This window comes from Apostichopus japonicus, chromosome 23, assembly GCF_037975245.1.
Source record: "Apostichopus japonicus isolate 1M-3 chromosome 23, ASM3797524v1, whole genome shotgun sequence".
Taxonomy (NCBI): domain Eukaryota; kingdom Metazoa; phylum Echinodermata; class Holothuroidea; order Aspidochirotida; family Stichopodidae; genus Apostichopus; species Apostichopus japonicus.
This window is the reverse complement of record NC_092583.1, coordinates 10,175,774-10,195,968: the sequence shown is the minus strand read 5'-3', so window position 1 is coordinate 10,195,968 and position 20,195 is coordinate 10,175,774. Positions and strand designations below refer to the sequence as shown.

The 20,195-nt window shown below is 37.5% G+C and overlaps 1 protein-coding gene across 3 annotated transcripts in view; it reads left to right on the top strand.

Annotated features, from left to right (window-relative positions):
* The window catches only part of LOC139964934 (uncharacterized), a 28,074-nt gene extending 10,325 nt beyond the window's left edge, over positions 1–17,749 (top strand). The window contains exons 3-15 of one of the 3 annotated variants that reach the window (XR_011792130.1): positions 476–561; positions 962–1,055; positions 1,211–1,551; positions 2,946–3,026; positions 7,598–7,669; positions 8,637–8,717; positions 11,495–11,582; positions 11,871–11,998; positions 12,582–12,839; positions 13,312–13,393; positions 14,275–14,377; positions 15,415–15,646; positions 15,750–17,749. Coding sequence is in view for 2 of the 3 variants with exons in the window: in XM_071967020.1 (XP_071823121.1) it covers positions 476–561; positions 962–1,055; positions 1,211–1,551; positions 2,946–3,026; positions 7,598–7,669; positions 8,637–8,717; positions 11,495–11,582; positions 11,871–11,998; positions 12,582–12,839; positions 13,312–13,393; positions 14,275–14,377; positions 15,415–15,508 (1,508 nt within the window). In the remaining variant the exon portion in view is untranslated. Of the gene's footprint in view, positions 1–475; positions 562–961; positions 1,056–1,210; positions 1,552–2,945; positions 3,027–7,597; positions 7,670–8,636; positions 8,718–11,494; positions 11,583–11,870; positions 11,999–12,581; positions 12,840–13,311; positions 13,394–14,274; positions 14,378–15,414 lie in introns of all 3 variants that reach the window. The other 2 variants (XM_071967020.1, XM_071967021.1) reach the window with 2 other exon arrangements.
* The last annotated feature ends 2,446 nt before the right edge of the window (positions 17,750–20,195 follow it).

Here is a 20,195-nt window from a genome sequence, read left to right as displayed (position 1 = left end):
ATACATTGCTGAATGTAATCGTACAATGGATGACATGTGACTAGTATACATCGTTGATTATAATACCATGGATGACACTTGACTTATATTAAAGAATGACTTTATGTAATCAACTTATTTCGATGTGTTGTAGATTGTTGAAAATATCTTATTAATCCAGGTTGTTCTTCAATATACCACTTTAAATGACTATGACAAACATCTCATCAATTAAAGCGGCTGGACTTAGTCTAGCTTACATACCATCCAGTCAGTTTCTCAGATACAACACAACTAGACTAAATAGTTAAAAGACATCGTTTAATAGTAACGTTCTCCATACGACACAGAATATTATGCACCTGTATTAACTGTTCGCATACGGAGGGGAGGGGGAGGGGGCTCTTCATCTTATATTTTGCACACCCCATTACGCTTTGTCCCCTTTCGTTACCTTATCATCCTGTTGAGTTTTGAATTATGTTTTGAAATACAGATGCTTGTGAGTACAATGGCGACATTATACAACATGGTGAAATGGCTATCTCTGACGACAATCCTTGTGAACGTTGTTTCTGCAGGGTAAATATTTCTTTTATTTAATATAACTTATAATAAATTAAAGCTATTCATAAGTTTTCGGCTTCCTCTAAATTAAACAACATCTATACATACATACACGCCGCTACACAGTTCGAGGCATACCTTAATGGAAGCCCGGCGACATTGACACGCAATCGCTGAGTCAGAAATTGATTCACAGGAACAATGAAAAGCAGGTCTTTCATTCGTTGTAATCTAACACCTATACCTGGTTGGTGTATTACGTATATCCAATGGCCCAGTGCTTTTTCTTTTCCTTGGCCCCTGGCCCAGATGGCCCCATCCGTGTTGTTACTCCATTGGTATCACATAAAAAATGAAATTGAATGAGAATTAAAAACTACAAACAAAAAATTTCCTTCTATTTCTGTTTACATAGAGAGGAATCTTAAGATGCAGAGTTCGGCAATGCCCTCAGCTTGATTGCCGAGATCCTTCGCCCAGACCCAAAAAGTGTTGTCCAATTTGTAGAGGTAAGCGGATTTCTTTTTCCCGTTAAAAATCATGTCATGATTTCACACTGTCGTCAACATTCCTAATTAACGGACAGATCAATTAACATGCCCGAGCATTGCGCAATAAATTCATTCTCCGTTCTTGCTCTTGTTTGTTTTTTTGCCAAAATTAGGCGATCACAGAAACAAGAATTTACTAGAAAGCGAGTTACCGGTTGTTACTCCTACGGAAGCCCCGACGTCCATGAACACTCAGACAGTTATAATACGTCTACTGCCACCTCCTATAACACCTCCTCCTCCCCCATCTGAAAGCAATAACTCGTTAATTACGGTGAAAATGACTAAACCATCCCGCACTTCAGCGATGACAACCCCTATAATACCACCTCCTCCTATGCCCCCGACGCCACCAGTTACAACAAGTAGAAACCGGGATACCGTCGGTTCGGTGTCTGACAATAATACCCACACAGGGGAACCGGATGGTGTCTGCAAGATTAAATGTAAAAAGGTAAGTCTCTCCAATCTTAATTAACACTTACGGTTCTTCTTGTTTCTTAGATTGACAGATTGAAAATGTACTCTATCCGTTTTAGAGTTAATAACATCATATCAAATATAACAGGAGTCATAAAATCCGTTGGGGTTACGTTTCGGTTCGTCCTTAGTATATAACCAGTTTTATTGCATCAGATTTATTGAGTCCATCCATCCATCCTTTGTATAACTAACTTTATTTCTCTAAACTGGTTGTTGTTGCTGCTGCTGTTTAATCATTTTTTTGTATTGTTGTTCGTGCTGTCAATTCCATTGCTTTCTTGTTTGTATTGCTATTGTTGTTTTTGGTTTCCTTTGTTGTCGTCATCATTGTCATTCTTGTTGTTGTTTTTGTTGTTGTTTTTTTGTTATCGTTAATTACATATTTTGTCATCTTCTTTGCCGTCGTCATTATATTTCATTCCCGTCCAGTTGGAGTTTTTTCGCACATTTTAACTTACCTTGCATCAACTGTATTGGTCTAATGACGATTTTCGTTACGATATTCTTCGCCATATACATTCGCCACGTATATGTGAAACTCACTAGATACAAAAGTGCGCCCTCGTTTAATGACAGGTATAATGCATTCTAATAAAGCGTATAGTCACGTGAGTTTTGGTTGTTTCGATTAACCCATTTATATCAACACTGGGGAATAGGTATATGGGTTTTTAATCATAGAATGAACTCAAAACTTCATTCCCGAATCCTTTAAACTGTCTTTGCGTACAGATATACAGGCTAGGATATAACATGTAAATAATTCAACGTATAAACAGGTTGTAGGTAATGATAGTATCACTGTATTCCGCTCTGACATAGCTACACTATGCACGATAACGAATGTGCCAATTAACACCACTTTCTTTATAATTAATGTCTGTTTACCGCCGTTTGCGACCTTTTGCGGGTTATTCTCGAGGCTAAGGCCGCATAAGAATGGACTATTTGCCTATATAGTTCGATATGACGAGATAATTCGATAAAGGTGCCATTTAAATCCATTTATTACCGCACTGAACAAATACGGTGTAATATAAGCCATATCGAACAGCGTATATTGAAATCTTATATAGTTTTATTTGGATATATATGTATTGATGTCATCAAGTTATCCTGTTAAAAAATAATGTAAAGATAAGGCTTTATTTATGCAGTATAATCTTGAGTTTAATCCATATATTCATAAAACACGTCCTCACTATCCATTAATGGCCAATGTTTCAATAACAATAACTCACTCGCATGCAATTGTTGGTTTTATTATTTTTGGTTTAAACTTAACAAATTAACTTTTGTTTTTCTAACGCTTTAGTTATTGTGGAATGGTGTTCATAAGTTGGCATGCTCTTTAACCTATTTTAGGGCCCTCGTGGGGAAAGAGGACCCCCTGGAAGGAGGGGCCACCGAGGTAAGAAAGGCAAGAGAGGTCCAAGAGGGTCCCAGGTCAGTTTAACATCGTTTGTTCCTATTTTAACATTTTAACATTGTTTGTCGTTTACAGTGGCGTAGGAAGGTACTTTTGAGTGGGGGGGGGGCTGAAGACTTATGGCCGGCCTGGGGAGGGGTCTAAGGGGAGGGGTGTCCCCCTCCCCTTTGGATTTTTTTGCATTTCCAGGTAGCCTCAGATGCAATTTGGTGCAATATAGCACACTTCAACACCGACTCCATTTGTAAACTTAATTTTGTATTTTCACCTGGCCTTAGATGCAATTTGGTGCTCCAAATGAGATTTTTTTCTCATTTGGAATTGAAAAAGGGGTTTTCTGACTTGCGAAGCGGGGGGGGGCGGAATGATACTTCCGCCCCTCCACATTTTTCACTGGGGGGGATGGCGCCCCCCAGCCCCCAGCCCCCAGCCCCCCAGCCCCCCGGTTCCTACGCCCTTGGTCGTTTAACACTTCATGCAACCATTTCTATCGAGTTAATCATCGTACACCTGATGATGTCACACTGACCTGCTTCGTAATATGTTAATCATGCTTATGCCTCTTTTTATATCGCACATTACAGTGAATAAACTAACTTTCATATACTAGCTTGTCTAACAGTTTCATTTCACCTGGGTAGTGTAAAATAATTTGATCGTGAGTGGGGGGGGGGGTCTTATTTCTGTAAACAGATAGTTACGACAATGTACCTTAGGGGTCGCCACCAACTATGTTGGAAAGCGCAGTTGGTATATAGCATATAAATTATATTTCTGGCGTCACTGCATAGGTCCGAATTACATTGAAGTCGATCATTATTTTTTTTTTTGGGGGGGGGCTGTAAAATGAAGAAAATAAAATTGAAAGACTACTTTGGGGTGAGTTGTTCATCCGTACTTTCAATCAAACCATGTGGTGATTGGTTGGGCGTGTTCCTTTTAATTGATAATACGATAAGATACAGGGCCCACTCATTATGACGTCATCATATCCGTGCATATATAAGTACAAATACAACTACTTAACGTAAAGACTATTTTCTGTATTCGTCACTATAAACTCAAACGAAACTTGAGTTAAACCCTAAATTTTTAAGATACCAGGCGATAAAAATATCGATGATTTTGTTAGCCTTTCAATCCTGCTTATCGAGTAATCTGTTTGTTGTAATCTGTTTTATTTACCTAAGAATAAATCGTGTGCCTTGCCTTTACTGCACCATTCTATCAGTCTACCTAAAAAGTTCCAGTAGTAATTTATTTTTGATGCTCATTAAAATTAACTATACTTTATTACTTGTATCTTGAAAGCGTCATCTCTTGTTAGGCAGAAGGCCCGTGCCAATGATTTGCTATGGGGTGTGGGGTGTGGGGTGTGGGTGTGGGTGTGGGGTGTGGGGGAGGGTTGTGAGGTGCGTTTACTGAAGTTGTGGAACTTTACATTGAAAATCGTACAGGGGTGGGAGGGGTCTATTTTTGTATAGTTAAAGGTGTTTTAATGGAAACTGGTGCAATACCGAATTTGTAACCATATCAATTATAGTTGACGCAGGTAGTGTAATCTGGATCACGCAGTACTTTTCTTTAGTATATCAGATGTACCTAGCCTAGGCTATACTTTGCACGCCAGAATCTGAGCCTAAGCCTTGATGTTGCCCAACTAATTGCACCTTGTCGGACAGGAAGAAAATGTTAATAAAGTTCACATAGAGCGTATTGCTATGTTAACTGGAGTGAAATTGGTGAGATATTTAAAAGAAAATGTTACAAGCACAAGCAGTTATTTTCAGTTATAATAATTTGAATTTTTTTTAGTGCATTTCAAAACAAAACTTAAGTTTTGACATTGGAGTTTATGCTACTATTTACACAGACCCAACCGTTATTTTGAATGAATATGACAGAGATCGTTGTGAGAAACAAGAATTCCTTCAATGATCTTAAAAAAAATATCACTCTGTTTGGGGAATATCCTAGATCAGAGGTCGGCAAGAGGGGCAGTCATTTTGTAATATCATACTGCCACTCGCATCTAAGTTCTATCCATATTTTCAAGGTAATATATATATGCTAAGAGTGTCGAAAATTAAAACCAATACTATCATTACGTCATGTGTCAGAGATTCCATTTTTTTTTTAGATTCAGCTTTGCAAAACCTACCTCCGTTAAAGAAAATAAGCAATGTAATAAATAAAAATAAAAAATAAAAAAATATTAATAATAAAAAATAAAAGCACATGCGACTCGATGACGTCAGCGTTAGACTTGATCAAGTCCTGACTCTTGCTTGTGAAGGAATATAAAAACCGGTGATTTTTTTCAATATGAAACAAGATTTTCCTTTTGCTGATGTTGTTCATGACAGTCGTTATCTCTATCACAAAGACCAATGAAGATGGTTTACAGGTGCGTATCCAGGGGGGCGTTGGGGGCGCGCGCCCCCCGGGTAAGAAAAAGAGAAGAGAAAAAAAGAGAAGAAAAAAGGAAAAAAGAGGGGAAAAAAAGAGGAAAAAAGAGGAGAAGGAGAGGAAGGAAGGGAAAAGAAAAAGAAGAAAGAGAGAAAAGGAGAAAAAGAGGGAGTAAAAGCAAAACGCGAAGACACCGGGAAGAGAAAGAGGAACAGTGACATCATTACAGCACTGAAGGGTAGCCAGTGACGGATCAATGATTTCGTAAAAGTGTGACTCACCTTACCCCTTACACCGACAACTCCATTTTTTGACGTTTCCATTTTCCTCTCTCACTAATGATCTATATATATACTATATATGGTCTATCATAACGCGTGTGTAGAATTGTGCTATGAAACCAACTGTGGCTGGTCTCGAACTCGACCGGGTCGTCGGGGAACATGACGCATTTTGGGATGGGGGCGACCGCCCGCCCCCCCCCCCCATTCAGCATTTTTTAAATGATATCGCTAAGTAATTTCAAAATAGAAAGTGCTTAGAGGCAACTTACAAGGCCTGGGAAGTGTCATTTCCAGCGACCTGGGAGACATTTTCGGCCAAAATTTGCTTGTACGCTTCGCGCTAACAAATGGTCCTGGGTAGTGCCGTTTCCAGCGATCTGGGAGGCATTTTCGGCCAAAATTTTCTTGTACGCTTCGCGCCAACCTATGGTGGCGCTACGCTTAGATAATTTGCCTACAGGCTTCGCCCCTCCCTTGGCAAATTCCTCGCTATGCGCCTGTTCGAATTTGTAACGCAAACAGCAGATATCACATCATATCAGTAAGCATGAAAATGGCGTTCCAGGATGAAAAGCCTCAAAACTGTCCGACTTGCCTGAAAAAATAACCAAAAATTTTCTCGCGCAAAGCGCGCGTTCAACGTTTCATGTCAATATCATATAAGCAAGCATCGGTTATTACATCGCATGCCATCATGTACCGTACGGTCCGTTCAAATTGCGCAGTATACCGCGGGATGCTAATGTAAACAACGACATGTCTCATGTAAAAAGCATGGAGGTCCAATAATGTCAAAACTCTCTTTTACATTAGTAATGGCGAATTAGGGCCTGCACCCCCGCCGCGCAGTGGCGGAGCGTCCATATGGTCAGGGGGCGGATGCCCCCCCCCCCCTGACGGACTCAAATGGACTGCTGGCGCCTTTTCAGCTCTTTACCACTTTTTAATTATTCTAGATTATTGACTTTTTTATTGCGCTCTCATCTACTTATTGACATTTGTCACATTTTGTTCGTGTAATTTGGCGATGACACCTTATTCTTCGTTTATCTGCAAATTAGCCAGGCCCGGAAAGGGTCATTTCCTGCAATCTAGGGAGTATCTTTACTCAAAAATTTTCTTGTACGTTGCGCGCCAACCGATGGTGGCGCTCCGCTTAGATAGTAATTCGCGCCCCCCGGGTTTGAAAATCCTGGATACGCGCCTGGTTTAGGTTTATGTCTCTTGGCTGTTGAGTGTGGAATGCGCGGATTGAGGTGAGGGGAAGGGAGAGGGAGGGGGTTCATGAAAGTTATTTCTATCATATAAACCATACAAGGGTTTGTGAATCCTTTAAATCCACTGCAATGGATTTTAATTGTAGTCTAATGTAATGAATGTAATGTGATGAGGCTTTAGAACGGGGGTTCCCTAACTGGGGTGCATGAACCCCCAGGGGGTGCGTGAGTCCATCCCAAGGGGGTTCGTGAGAGGTTTCTGAAAGTCAAAACTATAGAGTCCTTTTTGTTGAACTAAAATCTGATATACCATTTAATTTAGTAATGTACAAAAGTCTTGCCTATCGACAAACTGTTTTCGCGTTCCATACGCATATGTTGCCATAGTAGTACCGTACTGTCCATTTTTTCATTACATTATAACACTATGAACTTGATCTTTAACAAAGCATGGTTATGCGTATTGAAGTATAATAATGACTCAGATCGTGTCTCGAAAAGTTGGGGGTTCGTGGATAACTCTGACATCCACAGGGGGTTCGTGGGGGCTACAGTTAGGAATAAAAAATGCTTTAGAATATAATAACGCTTATAGTGATTAGTGAAATGATACTAGCGTAGATTCTATTTAACTTCAGTAACAGATTCTTCTTCTTCTTTTTCATTTCTCTTCGATAGGGTGATCGTGGTGACACGGGTCCATCCGGTGTACCTGGGATGAGAGGTCCTCCAGGACCAGTTGGGCCTCAGGTATGTTCCACGTGTTTACTCTTACCAAACTCGTGGCCTTGTAAAATGCTATGTTGACTCGCGCGCAAAATGCCAGAAGTACAAATTTGTTACGCCAGAAAGGTGTTCAATATGCACACCGTAACTGATAACTTTATGAACTTGTATGTCATCATTAATTGGCCAATTTATTTCTTATATCCCTGATATCAATAATAATACTACTATATGTTTAGTTTGTACGTTTTACACAAACAAGACATATCCCATACACCAGCGGATTGCTTTGCTGACGAATAGATAAAAAAGTCTTTGATCAAAAAAAAAAGAAAAAAAAGAACAATACTTGTTGGAGTACTTCGTTGGAACTAATGACAGCTAACATATTTTATGGCTTGCATAATAGTTTGTACGTTTTACACAAACAAGACATATCCAATACACCAGCGGATTGCTTTGATGACGAATAGATAAAAAAGTCTTTGATCAAAAAAAAGAAAAAAAAAGAACAATACTTGTTGGAGTACTTTGTTGGAACTAATGACAGCTAACATATTTTATGGCTTGCATAAACATAATATTGAGATTTACGATGTCCACATTTAGAGATAATTAATCGAGTCGATCATGTGACAAAGTTTTATGGAATCAGTAAATAAAACAAGATAAAATATTTTAAATATATTAGTAAACTCGGCAAGATAGCTTCAATTGATCTACCCGCTACGATATAACACTGACTTGCGGGTGACGTGCACGCCGATATATGCGCACGCTATAGAGGCTATATTCTAAACAGCGTTGCATAATGGATGTTATATCATTGACTTCTATACGTTATATACTAACAAAACTGTTCACGGATAACGGGCGGTAGGCGCGAATCCAGGGGGTTGGGTATACCTACCTACCCCCCACCCACACTTTGTTTTAACATACTATATACCTGATTTATATATATAGCCTATAACTTCATCTTCAATTTCAGGGTCCTTCCGGAATGAGAGGGGACCAGGGCCCAAGTGGGGAAAAGGGGGAACGAGGAATGGTTGGACCTAGAGGGAAAAAGGTAAGCATCGGTATTAGCTTGTCCAGCTGAGCTTGCAAGCGTGTAACCGATTACAATACAAAAAGGAAAGGAAATTTGGAAAGATAAATTAAATTGTTCAATTTGACAACAACAAAAAACATGCATTAATGCGTTGTGGTTAAGGCATTGGACTGGTGATCTAAGGATTACAGGTTCGAGCCCTGGCCAGATCATTGAGTTGTGTCCTTGGGTAAAGCACTTTATCTCGATTGCCTCTCTTCAACCTGTAGGTGTATAAATGGGGACTTGCGAGGTAACTTGTAAATATAGTTGCGTGCGCCGGTTTGTGGCTGCACCCTATGGGAAGTCCCCGGGGACACGTGGTTGTGGTGCACTGTGGTGCCCCAGGAGAGATTGATTGAATTGCGCACACTTTGGTGTGTAGGTGTGACAAGTTACCAATGACCAAGGCTAAGTTGTACACGCTATGGTACATTTAGCTTTTCTGTTGATTTTGGCGATATATAAATGTCTTCTGATTGATTGACTTGTTCATTATGAAGTTCTGTTCGTTCGATGGCCTTGTTCACCAATAGCAGTATATATCGGTATACTCGCTATATGCTGATACATTGGTGTATATGCAATCGGCCTAACTAACGGACGGCATAGCCCTACTTAACTTGTTACGTGTTTCGACTAACTTGTGACCATAGTAGTATCGTTCTGAGAGTATACTGGGTTCGAAGTCTCATTTTAAGTAACAAGTGTCAACAGTATTTTACAAAGTTACCTTCCCACCAAAATCTGACCCCCGATTTTGTTGTTTAAATATTAATTAGCCTTATCTAATGTTAAGTTATTTCTTTAGCACCAGGCTATAGTTCGTGGGGTACTTTTGAGTGGCTTAGTAATCAATCGCCTATAGCCCGCTTAGGTTATATATGATTTTATCATACATAGTACAAGTGACCTGCATTGTTTTGCATTGATGACCAATAATTAAATATGTTAAATACGTATTTTGTTTGGTATATACGTGTTGGCATGAATTGCAAATATAATGAATGCCATATTAGGTAAATATGACTGGGTATACACATTGCACGAATTGCAAATATTTGAATGCCAAAATTAGGTAATATTATACTGGTATACATTCCATAAATTTAATAGAGCTACTCAACGGATAGCTCTTTATTGGGCGTTATAAGTTTGAGAGAAAATTAGCCATGCACAATTTCTTTCTTTTTTTTTGAAATGGGAGATGGGGTGACTCAAGATATATATTTTTTTATGTAGCTTTTATTAAATAAATTAATGAATCGAATTCAATGTATTAACCCTATCTATATAGATACTCAAAGTTGTTACAGTTTTGATATGGAATATATGTGGTGTGTTTACATATTGTCATAATAGGTTTTATGTACCTTACTTAATGGACTATACCAGAAGCATAAAAACTTTTATACCCATAGCATATATACAATCAGCCCATTAGTTATTTATCAGTAATTATAATTAAACTGTCAGACTTTAAACCTTTTTGTTCATTTCTGCTTCGTTAGTCTTGTGATTTTGAGTCAACTATAAAGTCACTGTGGTTTGTAGAGAGAGAGGGGAGTAGCAGTTTCGTCAACAATTGTTACAGATTTACAAGCTTAAAATCTTAAGTAAACATACTGCAACTCGTGTCTACGACCAAAGTACATTACAAAAGACGTGTAAGATTGCTTAACTAAATCGTCAAGCATTTTGCAATTAACAAATGAGATTGAGCAGATTGGAATTTTCGTCAAATTCTTAGCATGTTGTGCATGTAAAAACATCTGTAGTCTCTTTTGTTATTAATACCCTACTCTACATACCGTTGCTATGGCTGCAGCAGGCTCGCAGCCAGGCCGTACCCACCGCCCCTCCCCACCCCCTCTCCGTACAGGCATCTGTGAACCCTCATGTGTACAGAAAATTCACAAGTTACACGACACAAGCACTTTAATTGTTGGTGCCGCTTTTTACATCTTTGGTGTCCTTCCATACTCAGTAGTATTCCTGGCTATCGGGTATGGGTCGTGTATACACCATATTCTGATCATAAAGGGACGGGGTTCCATGAGTGTCTATATATATATATATATATATAGCCTATATATATATATATATATATCAGCTCGATGAAATACCGATTTCGTTTTTGTGTTCATGCTTAGTCTTTGGTGACTTCATTAAAATTGTAAGTACATGGGTTATACGTTCAGACGCGGACACATAATTAACAATAAACAGACAGATAGACATACACATACATGAACGAACATAATCATGATTTAGGAAAGGCACAAGGATGCCATAACCCCCCCCCCCCTCCAACCCCCTCTCTCTCTCCCATGACACGAATGGTGATTGCGCCTCTGGGGTAGGTTATTACACAAGCAAAATAGCCTCAAAAGGTCAGTGTTTAATCCCTGCTCAAATGTTCCTCACGATTTTCCATTATGTGAGTTGATAGGGTCCTTCTAAGATCCGATTTAAATGGGAAATCTGCTATGATTAATGCAGTGCACTTTGCCAACATAAACATTGGAGGATTTTTTTTTTCTTACATAAATGATTAGGTAACTGGTTCATACCAGTTCTGCGAAAAGGTGTTTGTAGGCTAATAGGGCTATACTCATTACTCATTAAGTAAGTTTTGAAAGTCAGCACACATTGTTTGACTAGCCTTGATGGTGTTATTGCTGTTATGTATGTTGTGATGTCGCTTTTGTCGAAGCGTCCTTACCCTTTAATTATTTATTTTCCTTGCAACACAGGGTACAAATGGTTCCATTGGTCCGAAAGGATTACCCGGAATAAATGGTTTACCAGGACCACCTGGTCCTCAGGGACCGACCGGATATGGTACGAACAGGAAGTTTAAACAATGTAAAAATTCCAGGGAGGGGGAGGGGCGGGCATGAGGCTTGCGAGGGCTTGAGGAATATTTCTTGGCTGTTCTTTTAAATGTTTCAGTTATAAATCTTTGGATTGACCAAGTCAATGATGCCCTCTAGTCAGAAATCCAGAGCTTTATATATATATATATTCTGTGGTCAGGAAAATACGTATAGCCGTCAAACAGGTTCAGTAAGAACACAAAATCAACGTTTATGACGCTATGTACAGTACATGTCATTCTTGAACTTTCAGGACAAAGAGGAGAGACAGGTGCAACTGGACCACAAGGCCAAAGCGGTGTATCAGGCAAGATCGGACCTGCTGGTCCACCGGGACCACAAGGGCCCAAAGGCGAACCGGGTGGAACAGCAATTCAAGGGGTAACAAGTTATATCTATACATTTTATTTTTATCTTGACTACTATTCAGTAAAAACGAAAGAAATTTACGAAGAATATGCTAAATTGTTTGCATGCATAATTTATGTATATGGAAATTCTACCTACTGAGTAATATTATGCAATCATATGCATGCATGATACCATACGAAGGAAGAGGGGGGGGGGGGGGAGATAGCAAGGGTATTCTAACCGCAAATATCCAATCGAATCTTACTTTCGGCGAGAGTGAGTTCAAAGGAATGAAACCACTTTTACTGTAAATTCACTGTGAAATCATTTTAATGGCAGACAAATATGGATCAATTTTGCGGACGTTTTCTATTCGCTTTGAAAATGTGCCTAAAAGTACACGCGAGAGGAAAGAATGATAACGGAGTGGGCCGGTTAGGGTTTCTAACCGAACCTCATATCGTTCATATCCATGCATATATGTGTAACTATAGAATGTCAAATATTCAAATCGTTCAAGATTAGCAGTAATACCTTTCTTTCTATGTCTCCTTATTGCTTGTTTTTGCTGAAGTTTTTAACATTTCACAATTTCATTGATATTTTTCAACAGCAAATTATCATAGTTCCGAATGAGTCTGCAATGAACAATATACAAACGGAAGCAGTGATAGCCTATCGTATGGACGACAAGAAATTATATTACCGTGATGATATATCGTGGAACTGCCTCATAGCAGAGGACACATTAGAAGAAGTTAAACAAAATCTCATAGGTCCACCTGGACCCCAAGGAATCCCCGGCCCAAGAGGGCCAAAAGGGGATAAGGGGGATATTGGGATCATGGGTGATGACGGGACGATTATACAGGTTAGTATTCATATTATTTTGCTAAGGAATATTCAAAGAGAATTTATTTATTATTTTGAGAAAATAAGCCTCAACTGATGTAAAAAAAACAAAATCCCCACCAAACGAATTAAAGTGATATTTAGAGAACAAACCAATGTTTTTATATCTTCGTTTGCTGTTTCTTTAATGTTTCGTGACTATTCTGAAGAAAATTTTGAATATATGTTAGGGAAATGCCTTGTTAATGCAGTGTTAACCTTGTTGGAGAACATGTGAGAATATAACCCACTAAACTACATATTGACACAAACACTGTTATGGCAGTGGAATAGCATTGCGAAAGTCCCTCCCCCCGGCCCCCTCCCCAACAAAAAGGAAAATCTTGGACCTATTTATAGTAATGTGTTTATCATTAGACTTGAATTCCTTTTCGTTACAATTTCAAACTATTTATAATTAATTTTGATGTTCTTTTTGTGATATTTTTAAGGAGGCAGATTGCGGTAACGGAATCATTGAACTTCACGAACAGTGTGACGACGGTAACAATGATGTACACGATGATTGCGTAGGTAAAGAAAACACACCTATATATATATATGTATATATATATATATATATATATATATATATATATATATATATATATATTTATATATATATATATATATATACCTATAGTGCGCATGCGTTCTTAAATTACTCTTATATATGTTGCTTCATGTAATATATATCCCTGCATGTTTTCCAAACTTTCTGACTGGCGGTCCAAATCGCGATTTTCTAGGCTAGAAACAAACCCATGCATAAATTCCGGAGGCCCTAGAATCACCCAGTGTTCACTCCCTGTTGATTGATTACACTGCAAATTGACCGAGTTGATTCCATATTGACTGTTAAGTATAGTATACAACAGTGCGCACTCATTTATCAAAATATCGCGTCACAGGGAGGAGTGACTGTCAGTTTTATTGGAAATATTATTTACAGATTTTGTTATGATACCCCGTTTGTGCTAAACTTGTTAAGAACAGTCACCCACGATATAGACCCTGGACACGATAACCAACCAAATTGTCCCACTCTCTACCTAGTTCGCTACCCGGCTTTTGACCAACCCTAAAAGTCTGGCGACCCATATTTGGATGGCGACCCATAGTTTTGGGTCACTTTTTACGTATGGTATCATTTAAGTTTATTGTTAATGACATCTTGAAGTTCGGGTGTAAGTATTAGAACGGCATAAGCTATAGTTAGATCATTCCATGTCTTTGGGGAGTGAACAGAAAATATCGTTAATTCCTTCTGCGGTAAAATTTCTCTTCGCTTTGTTATTGCTTTCTACTGTTGACATATGTAACTTATAGGGTCCCATGGAAATTTAATTTATAATTGGTCAAAACATTCCCCATTGAAATTGGAACGGTCTGCTTTTTACGCCCTATCTATACAGGATGCCGCAGAGCGTACTGTGGAGATGGGTATCATCGACTTGGTGTGGAGGAGTGCGATGGCTCTGACTTCAACGGCCAAACTTGTGCAACTGCGTTCCCAAAGTAAGTGGTTTACGTTTTAAAGCCTGCAGCTGGTCGTGACGTCACGACGGAAGCCTGACGCGTAGAATTGATCAATACTTTTTAAAAAAAAAAAGTCGCCCAGGAAAGAACCTGGGCACGAAAACCAAAATACCAAACGACTGATCCGGCTCTCAGCCCCAGTCCCCTTGCACCGGGACTGTGACTGTATGTGATCATCGTCGGGTGTGCATCACCATTCCCCTCGAAAGGGAACAGATACTACACATGATCTTAGCCAAAAGCGATCAATGTTTAGTCTATGCGTTCGAACATTAGGCTACAGTAGAAAGTTTCAATTCTAGACTTGTAGTGGATATGAGTTAGTTAAACTATTGATTCGTTGTTTATAGAATGATGCATGCGGGCCCAACCATAGTATGCATATAATAATCAAGGCAAAAGTAAAAAGAAAAGACTATAAACATGAATATGAAAAAAAAGACAAGACAAAAAATAAAAATAAACAAGACTATGCACAATGCGAGGCAACACAAAGACAAAACAATCAAAGACAAAATAAGCACAGAGAGGTAAGGTAGGACCAAGACCGATACAGAGACAAGGACAAATATAAGACAAGACAAGAAAACTCAACATGGAGTTATCCTAATTGGGGACGGATCTAAGTAAAGCTGGGCAAAATGCGGCCCAAGGGGCAGGTTATCTTCACCCGGGCAGAATGCTTTCAAAACCATGTTAATGCGTATTTAAAATATGTTTATACATTTATGTGGACGCTTTTATTCGCGTGTGGGGATGTAGTTTATTTATAAAACATTTAAACAATAAAAAACAGACGGGAAAGTATACTTTAGCAACCCCAATTAAGAACTCCCAACCACAAAAAGTGTGGGGTGGAGAACGATCAACATTAATGTCATTATACGAAAGGAAATGGAGTGTGACATGACCCCACCCCCCCCCCCAACAACGACAACAAACCACCCAAATCGACTCACTTGCTTTAAATTCAGTAATAATTATCTCCATGTGTCTTCATCATTCTTTAATTCCAGACTGCAGACGATCGGCTCTTTAAGGTGTAACAACAGATGCAATGTGGATATGAGCGATTGCGTAGTGGTGACATCTAAGAAGATTCCTTCCTAACCGCCAGAATAGTACAGTCCAATCAACCATTTATTATATTTATCAATCAGAAAATTTATACAAATTTTTATACTAAAATTAAATTATTTATACTATGTATAGTGATAAAAATATGAAGTATATATAGTTCATAGAGAGGCTTAATGTTTTTTTCTTTTTATTAAATTCGTGTTTAAAATTAAATTATTTATACTATGTATAGTGATAAAAACATTAAGTATATACGGTAGTTCATAGAGAGGCTTAATGTTCTTTTCTTTATTTTAAGTTCGTGTTTATATAATATTTTAAGTTAATAATTTTTTTTTTCCCAGAATATTTACATAATTTTGTGGGATGACAAGTTGTATATGGAATGTTGTATAGTAGTTAAAATATATCTACGCTTTCCATATTATGGATAATGATTAATATAGATTTAAATACCCTTGTGTTATACTGATAATTTACTGCACTGTTTTCTGCATTAAAATTTCAAGGTGATTTTGTTTCTAATAAATAATTAGATAAAAATAGGAATTAGCAGAAAATCTTGAATATATATTGATGAATTGCAAGAACGAAATTAGAGAGCAAAATTGACATTCATAAAGTAAAAGGTCATAATTCTTGATATCACAAAAAACAATAGGAAACTGTAAGAAGAGAAATAAAATGACATCAGATCCCGAAAGGTCCTTTGATTGTATTTTTGTGACTGACACAAGTCAAACAAAATGCGACAGTTTTAATCGCAATTTGAAAGTTTATGATTTCTACAGTACCACCAAAAGTATCTGCAATGGAACTCACATCCGAACGGAAAACACCAAGTGTGCTCTTTTATTTCAATCTTCTCACTTTGAAGATAATAAAGTGCACAGTCAGAGGCTCCACTCGGGTCCCGGGGACAACCACGTCACTGGGCCCAGCACCTCTTTTTTTCTATTTCACTCATCAAACTTTCCTTAAGTGTATTATGAAAAAGATAATACACTTTTTCTTACATTTTCCTTCCCTTCCCTTCCCTTCCATATTTCCCGGGGCCCGTCTCATCTTCCATACTTTCCCCCGGGCCTTTATTATCTTCCATATTTTCCCTGGGCCCTTTATTATCTTTTCGAGCGCCTCGTGGCTGTATAGCCTCGCCTGACACCTCCTCGTCAGACACACCTGATATCACACAGAGATTACAGTAACTACTGTAAATGTTACTTACCTAATGTGTAATTATAATAAAAAAAAATAAAAAAAATATATATGTATGAAAAAACAACTGTAATTCCAACAACTGCATCAACCATAGCTAAAATGTAAGTTACGACTGTCTGCTGCTCTCACTTTCCATAGACTCGCTCCAGTCGCACGCAAACCTAACCAAACTTGATACATTTGTTAGGATTACACATGCATATCCTCAGTTGTTACTTTAATCTTATAATAGCACAACATGCTACCGATTTATCAACACGATCCAGTTTTTACAGTGGTACAGAACTTTTAAGGATTTACAGTAGTGTATTCTCTGTGTGTAACGAGTGCGTCAGGTTTCTTATATACTAATATATTGTGCATCAGAACATCCTGTAGGGATAATATTGAAAGTAACACCTGTTTCTACCCTTCCACGTATCATTCTAAACAACGTATATAAATTAAAATACTGCAGATGGGATTTTTTTAACTTTCTCACACCCTTAACTCCTTAATTAACTTTTTGAGTTGATCTTGAAAGACTAATTACGATGCTTTTTTGTTGTTGATTCTAACAATACATTGCTTACAATATAGCTCAATAACTTGACTAAATATTTCATTTTCAAATATGAGAGCAAAAGTAGAAATGTTTTGGAAACTTTCAAATGCGTTTTCAATGTTAACATGTGATTAATACTAACAGAAAAAGTGACTGGGGACGAAAATGTTGAGAAATTGCATGGTTTAATTAATTCATTAAATAATTAATTAATTGCTAATTAAGTTACATTTAGTAAAAAGAAAGATGTAGTAGAGATATCGATCAATTGTGATTTTATTTTCAGAGCCTCCCAGGAAAGTACTTTTTGTAGTGTGCTAAAATTTGGGGCTAATACTGGTGACCTTTGAACTTTCCGGGCGGCGACCTAGAGAAGGCTTTGGTTTCGTCACTGAAGTAAATAGTTATATAATATTAATTAATATCAGTAACTGTATGTATATGTTTAATTCAACAATCTTAGAGAAAAAAGTAGGTGTATGAAATATAAAAGATAATCGACGATGCGTTCTGTGTTTATAAATTTTTGTGAGTGTATGACTTTGGCTTTACGTATTATTTAAGAATCTTTGGTATTTTAACATTTGTTCTATAAAAGACATATCTATTTATTCAACCAATTTGATTGTAACATATATATTTGTCAGAGAATCTGATTAATAGAAAACCCCAAATACTATAACATTTGGTTTAAATTATGATATCCTTTCTTGAAGTGAAGAGTATAAAAGGCTTATATGTATTTGAAGTTTTCAGAAACGAAACATGTAAATAAAAGAGAAATGTATAAAGTAAGGCGAGAGAGAAATAAATTACGTCAACATATAATTACTGGAACCTCCCCTCTCTCCCCCCACCCTCCTCCCCCACCCATGCAAAAAGGACTGAAGTTTACATCCTCGGAACAATATTCGTCGTCTTATATTTTTAAAATGATGGCACAAAATATAAAAGAGACCAATTTGTGCTGCTTAACACATATCATGAACGATTCATGGAACATTTAGTTTTCGCGTCCCCTTAAACATTGCAAGAAGACTACAGAGATGTTTTAATTCCTTATTGTACTACTTTGTCACCTACCCCACCCAACCCCTATACGGCCTGAAATGGTACTAATTCTTCACGACATCATTTCCCCCATCCCAACGCCTCCACCTCACCCCGTTTGCTTCGGTCAACAGTTGCTAATTCATAATGATAAAGGAAGTATAGCCGGTCTAAGATATCCCCTCTAATCAGCGTATATGATTTCACAAAATTGTAATGGTCGTACTATGTATATGGAATACATATAGTCTAATAACACGAAATATAAATTACATGCTTGGCCCTCTATATATTTAAATCACTACTTCTATATAGTACTCTATATGAATTACATACATGTAAATACACTTTGCATGAATTGCGTACTTGTACTATAAGTGCACTCTGTATGAATGGTATACTTTCTCTTATAGCCAACTATATGGATTCATTACTTATAAATCTCTGCATAGAGTATATGCTATTATACAACACCTAATTGTATTCTGGTCATTTGATTGGTCAATTGCTCGTCGATTGCATGCAAAATCCGCTCTATTCCACTCTATGAAATAAAACCATGTGTTATAATTTTTTGATAGCACTTTTTTTCAATGGTATAAGAGAGCAGAGAAACCTGTCTGTTCAAAACAATCTGTTGCATGAGTGCATTTTACATCCAATTATATCCAAATTTGAAGGTGTTGTATAAAACAAATAATGAATGGTTTCCATTCGTGCAATAGTGCAAATGTTTCATTCGTTCAACTCGGCTGCGCCTCGTTGAATGGAACATTCCGTCTTTCAACTCATGAAATATTTTCACTATTGCACTCATAACCATTCATTATTTGTATACTAGTACACTGTGTATGCATTGTGCCTCTAGCATGATGCATGGTTTACATATATTTTTCGCACTCTGTAAGTGCACTCTATAGATTACATATTTCTGCATGGAGTGCATACGTTTACGTGCACTTTGCATGGAATACATATACTTCAAGTATAGCTTACATTCTTCTACAGAACACACTATCTGTATACACTATTTTGTTCCAGCACTCTGTATGGATTACATTCATCTCGTACTCTATAAGGAATACATACTTCAAGTATGTGTATAGATTACATACTTCTAGAATACACTGTGTATACATTATTTTGTTCCAGCACTCTGTGGATTACATTCTTCTCGTACTCTGTAAGGGATACATACTTAAAGTATGTGTATAGATTACATACTTCTATAGAACACACTATTATTTTGTTCCAGCACTCTGTGTGGTTTACATTTTTCTCATACTCTGTAAGGAATACATACTTCAAGTATGTGTATAGCTTACATACTTCCATAGCACACACTATGTATACATTATTTTGTTCCAGCACTCTGTATGGATTACATTCTTCTCATACCCTGTAAGGAATACATTCTTCAAGTATGTGTATAGCTTACATACTTCCATAGCACACACTGTGTATACATCATTTTGTTCCAGCACTCTGTATGGATTACATTCTTCTCGTACTCTGTAAGAATACATACTTCAAGTCTGTGTATAGATTACATACTTCTAGCACACACTGTGTATGCATTATTTTGGTTTCAGCACTCTGTATGGATTACATCCTTTTCGAATTATGAATGGATTACATACCCTAAGAGCACTACGTATAAACTACATACCTCTGGCAATCAATATGGATTGCATACATTCTTGCACTAAGTATGGACTATATACATACTTCTAGCATAAGTATGGATTACATACTTCCATCATCTGCAGTGATTACATATATACTTTTAGCGCTCAGTATGGATTACATACGTAACTTCACTAATTACATAATTCATTAACATCTGTCCGTTTTGTCACTATGAACACACAGTACATAATATTTGTTCTTCTTAGCCTTGAA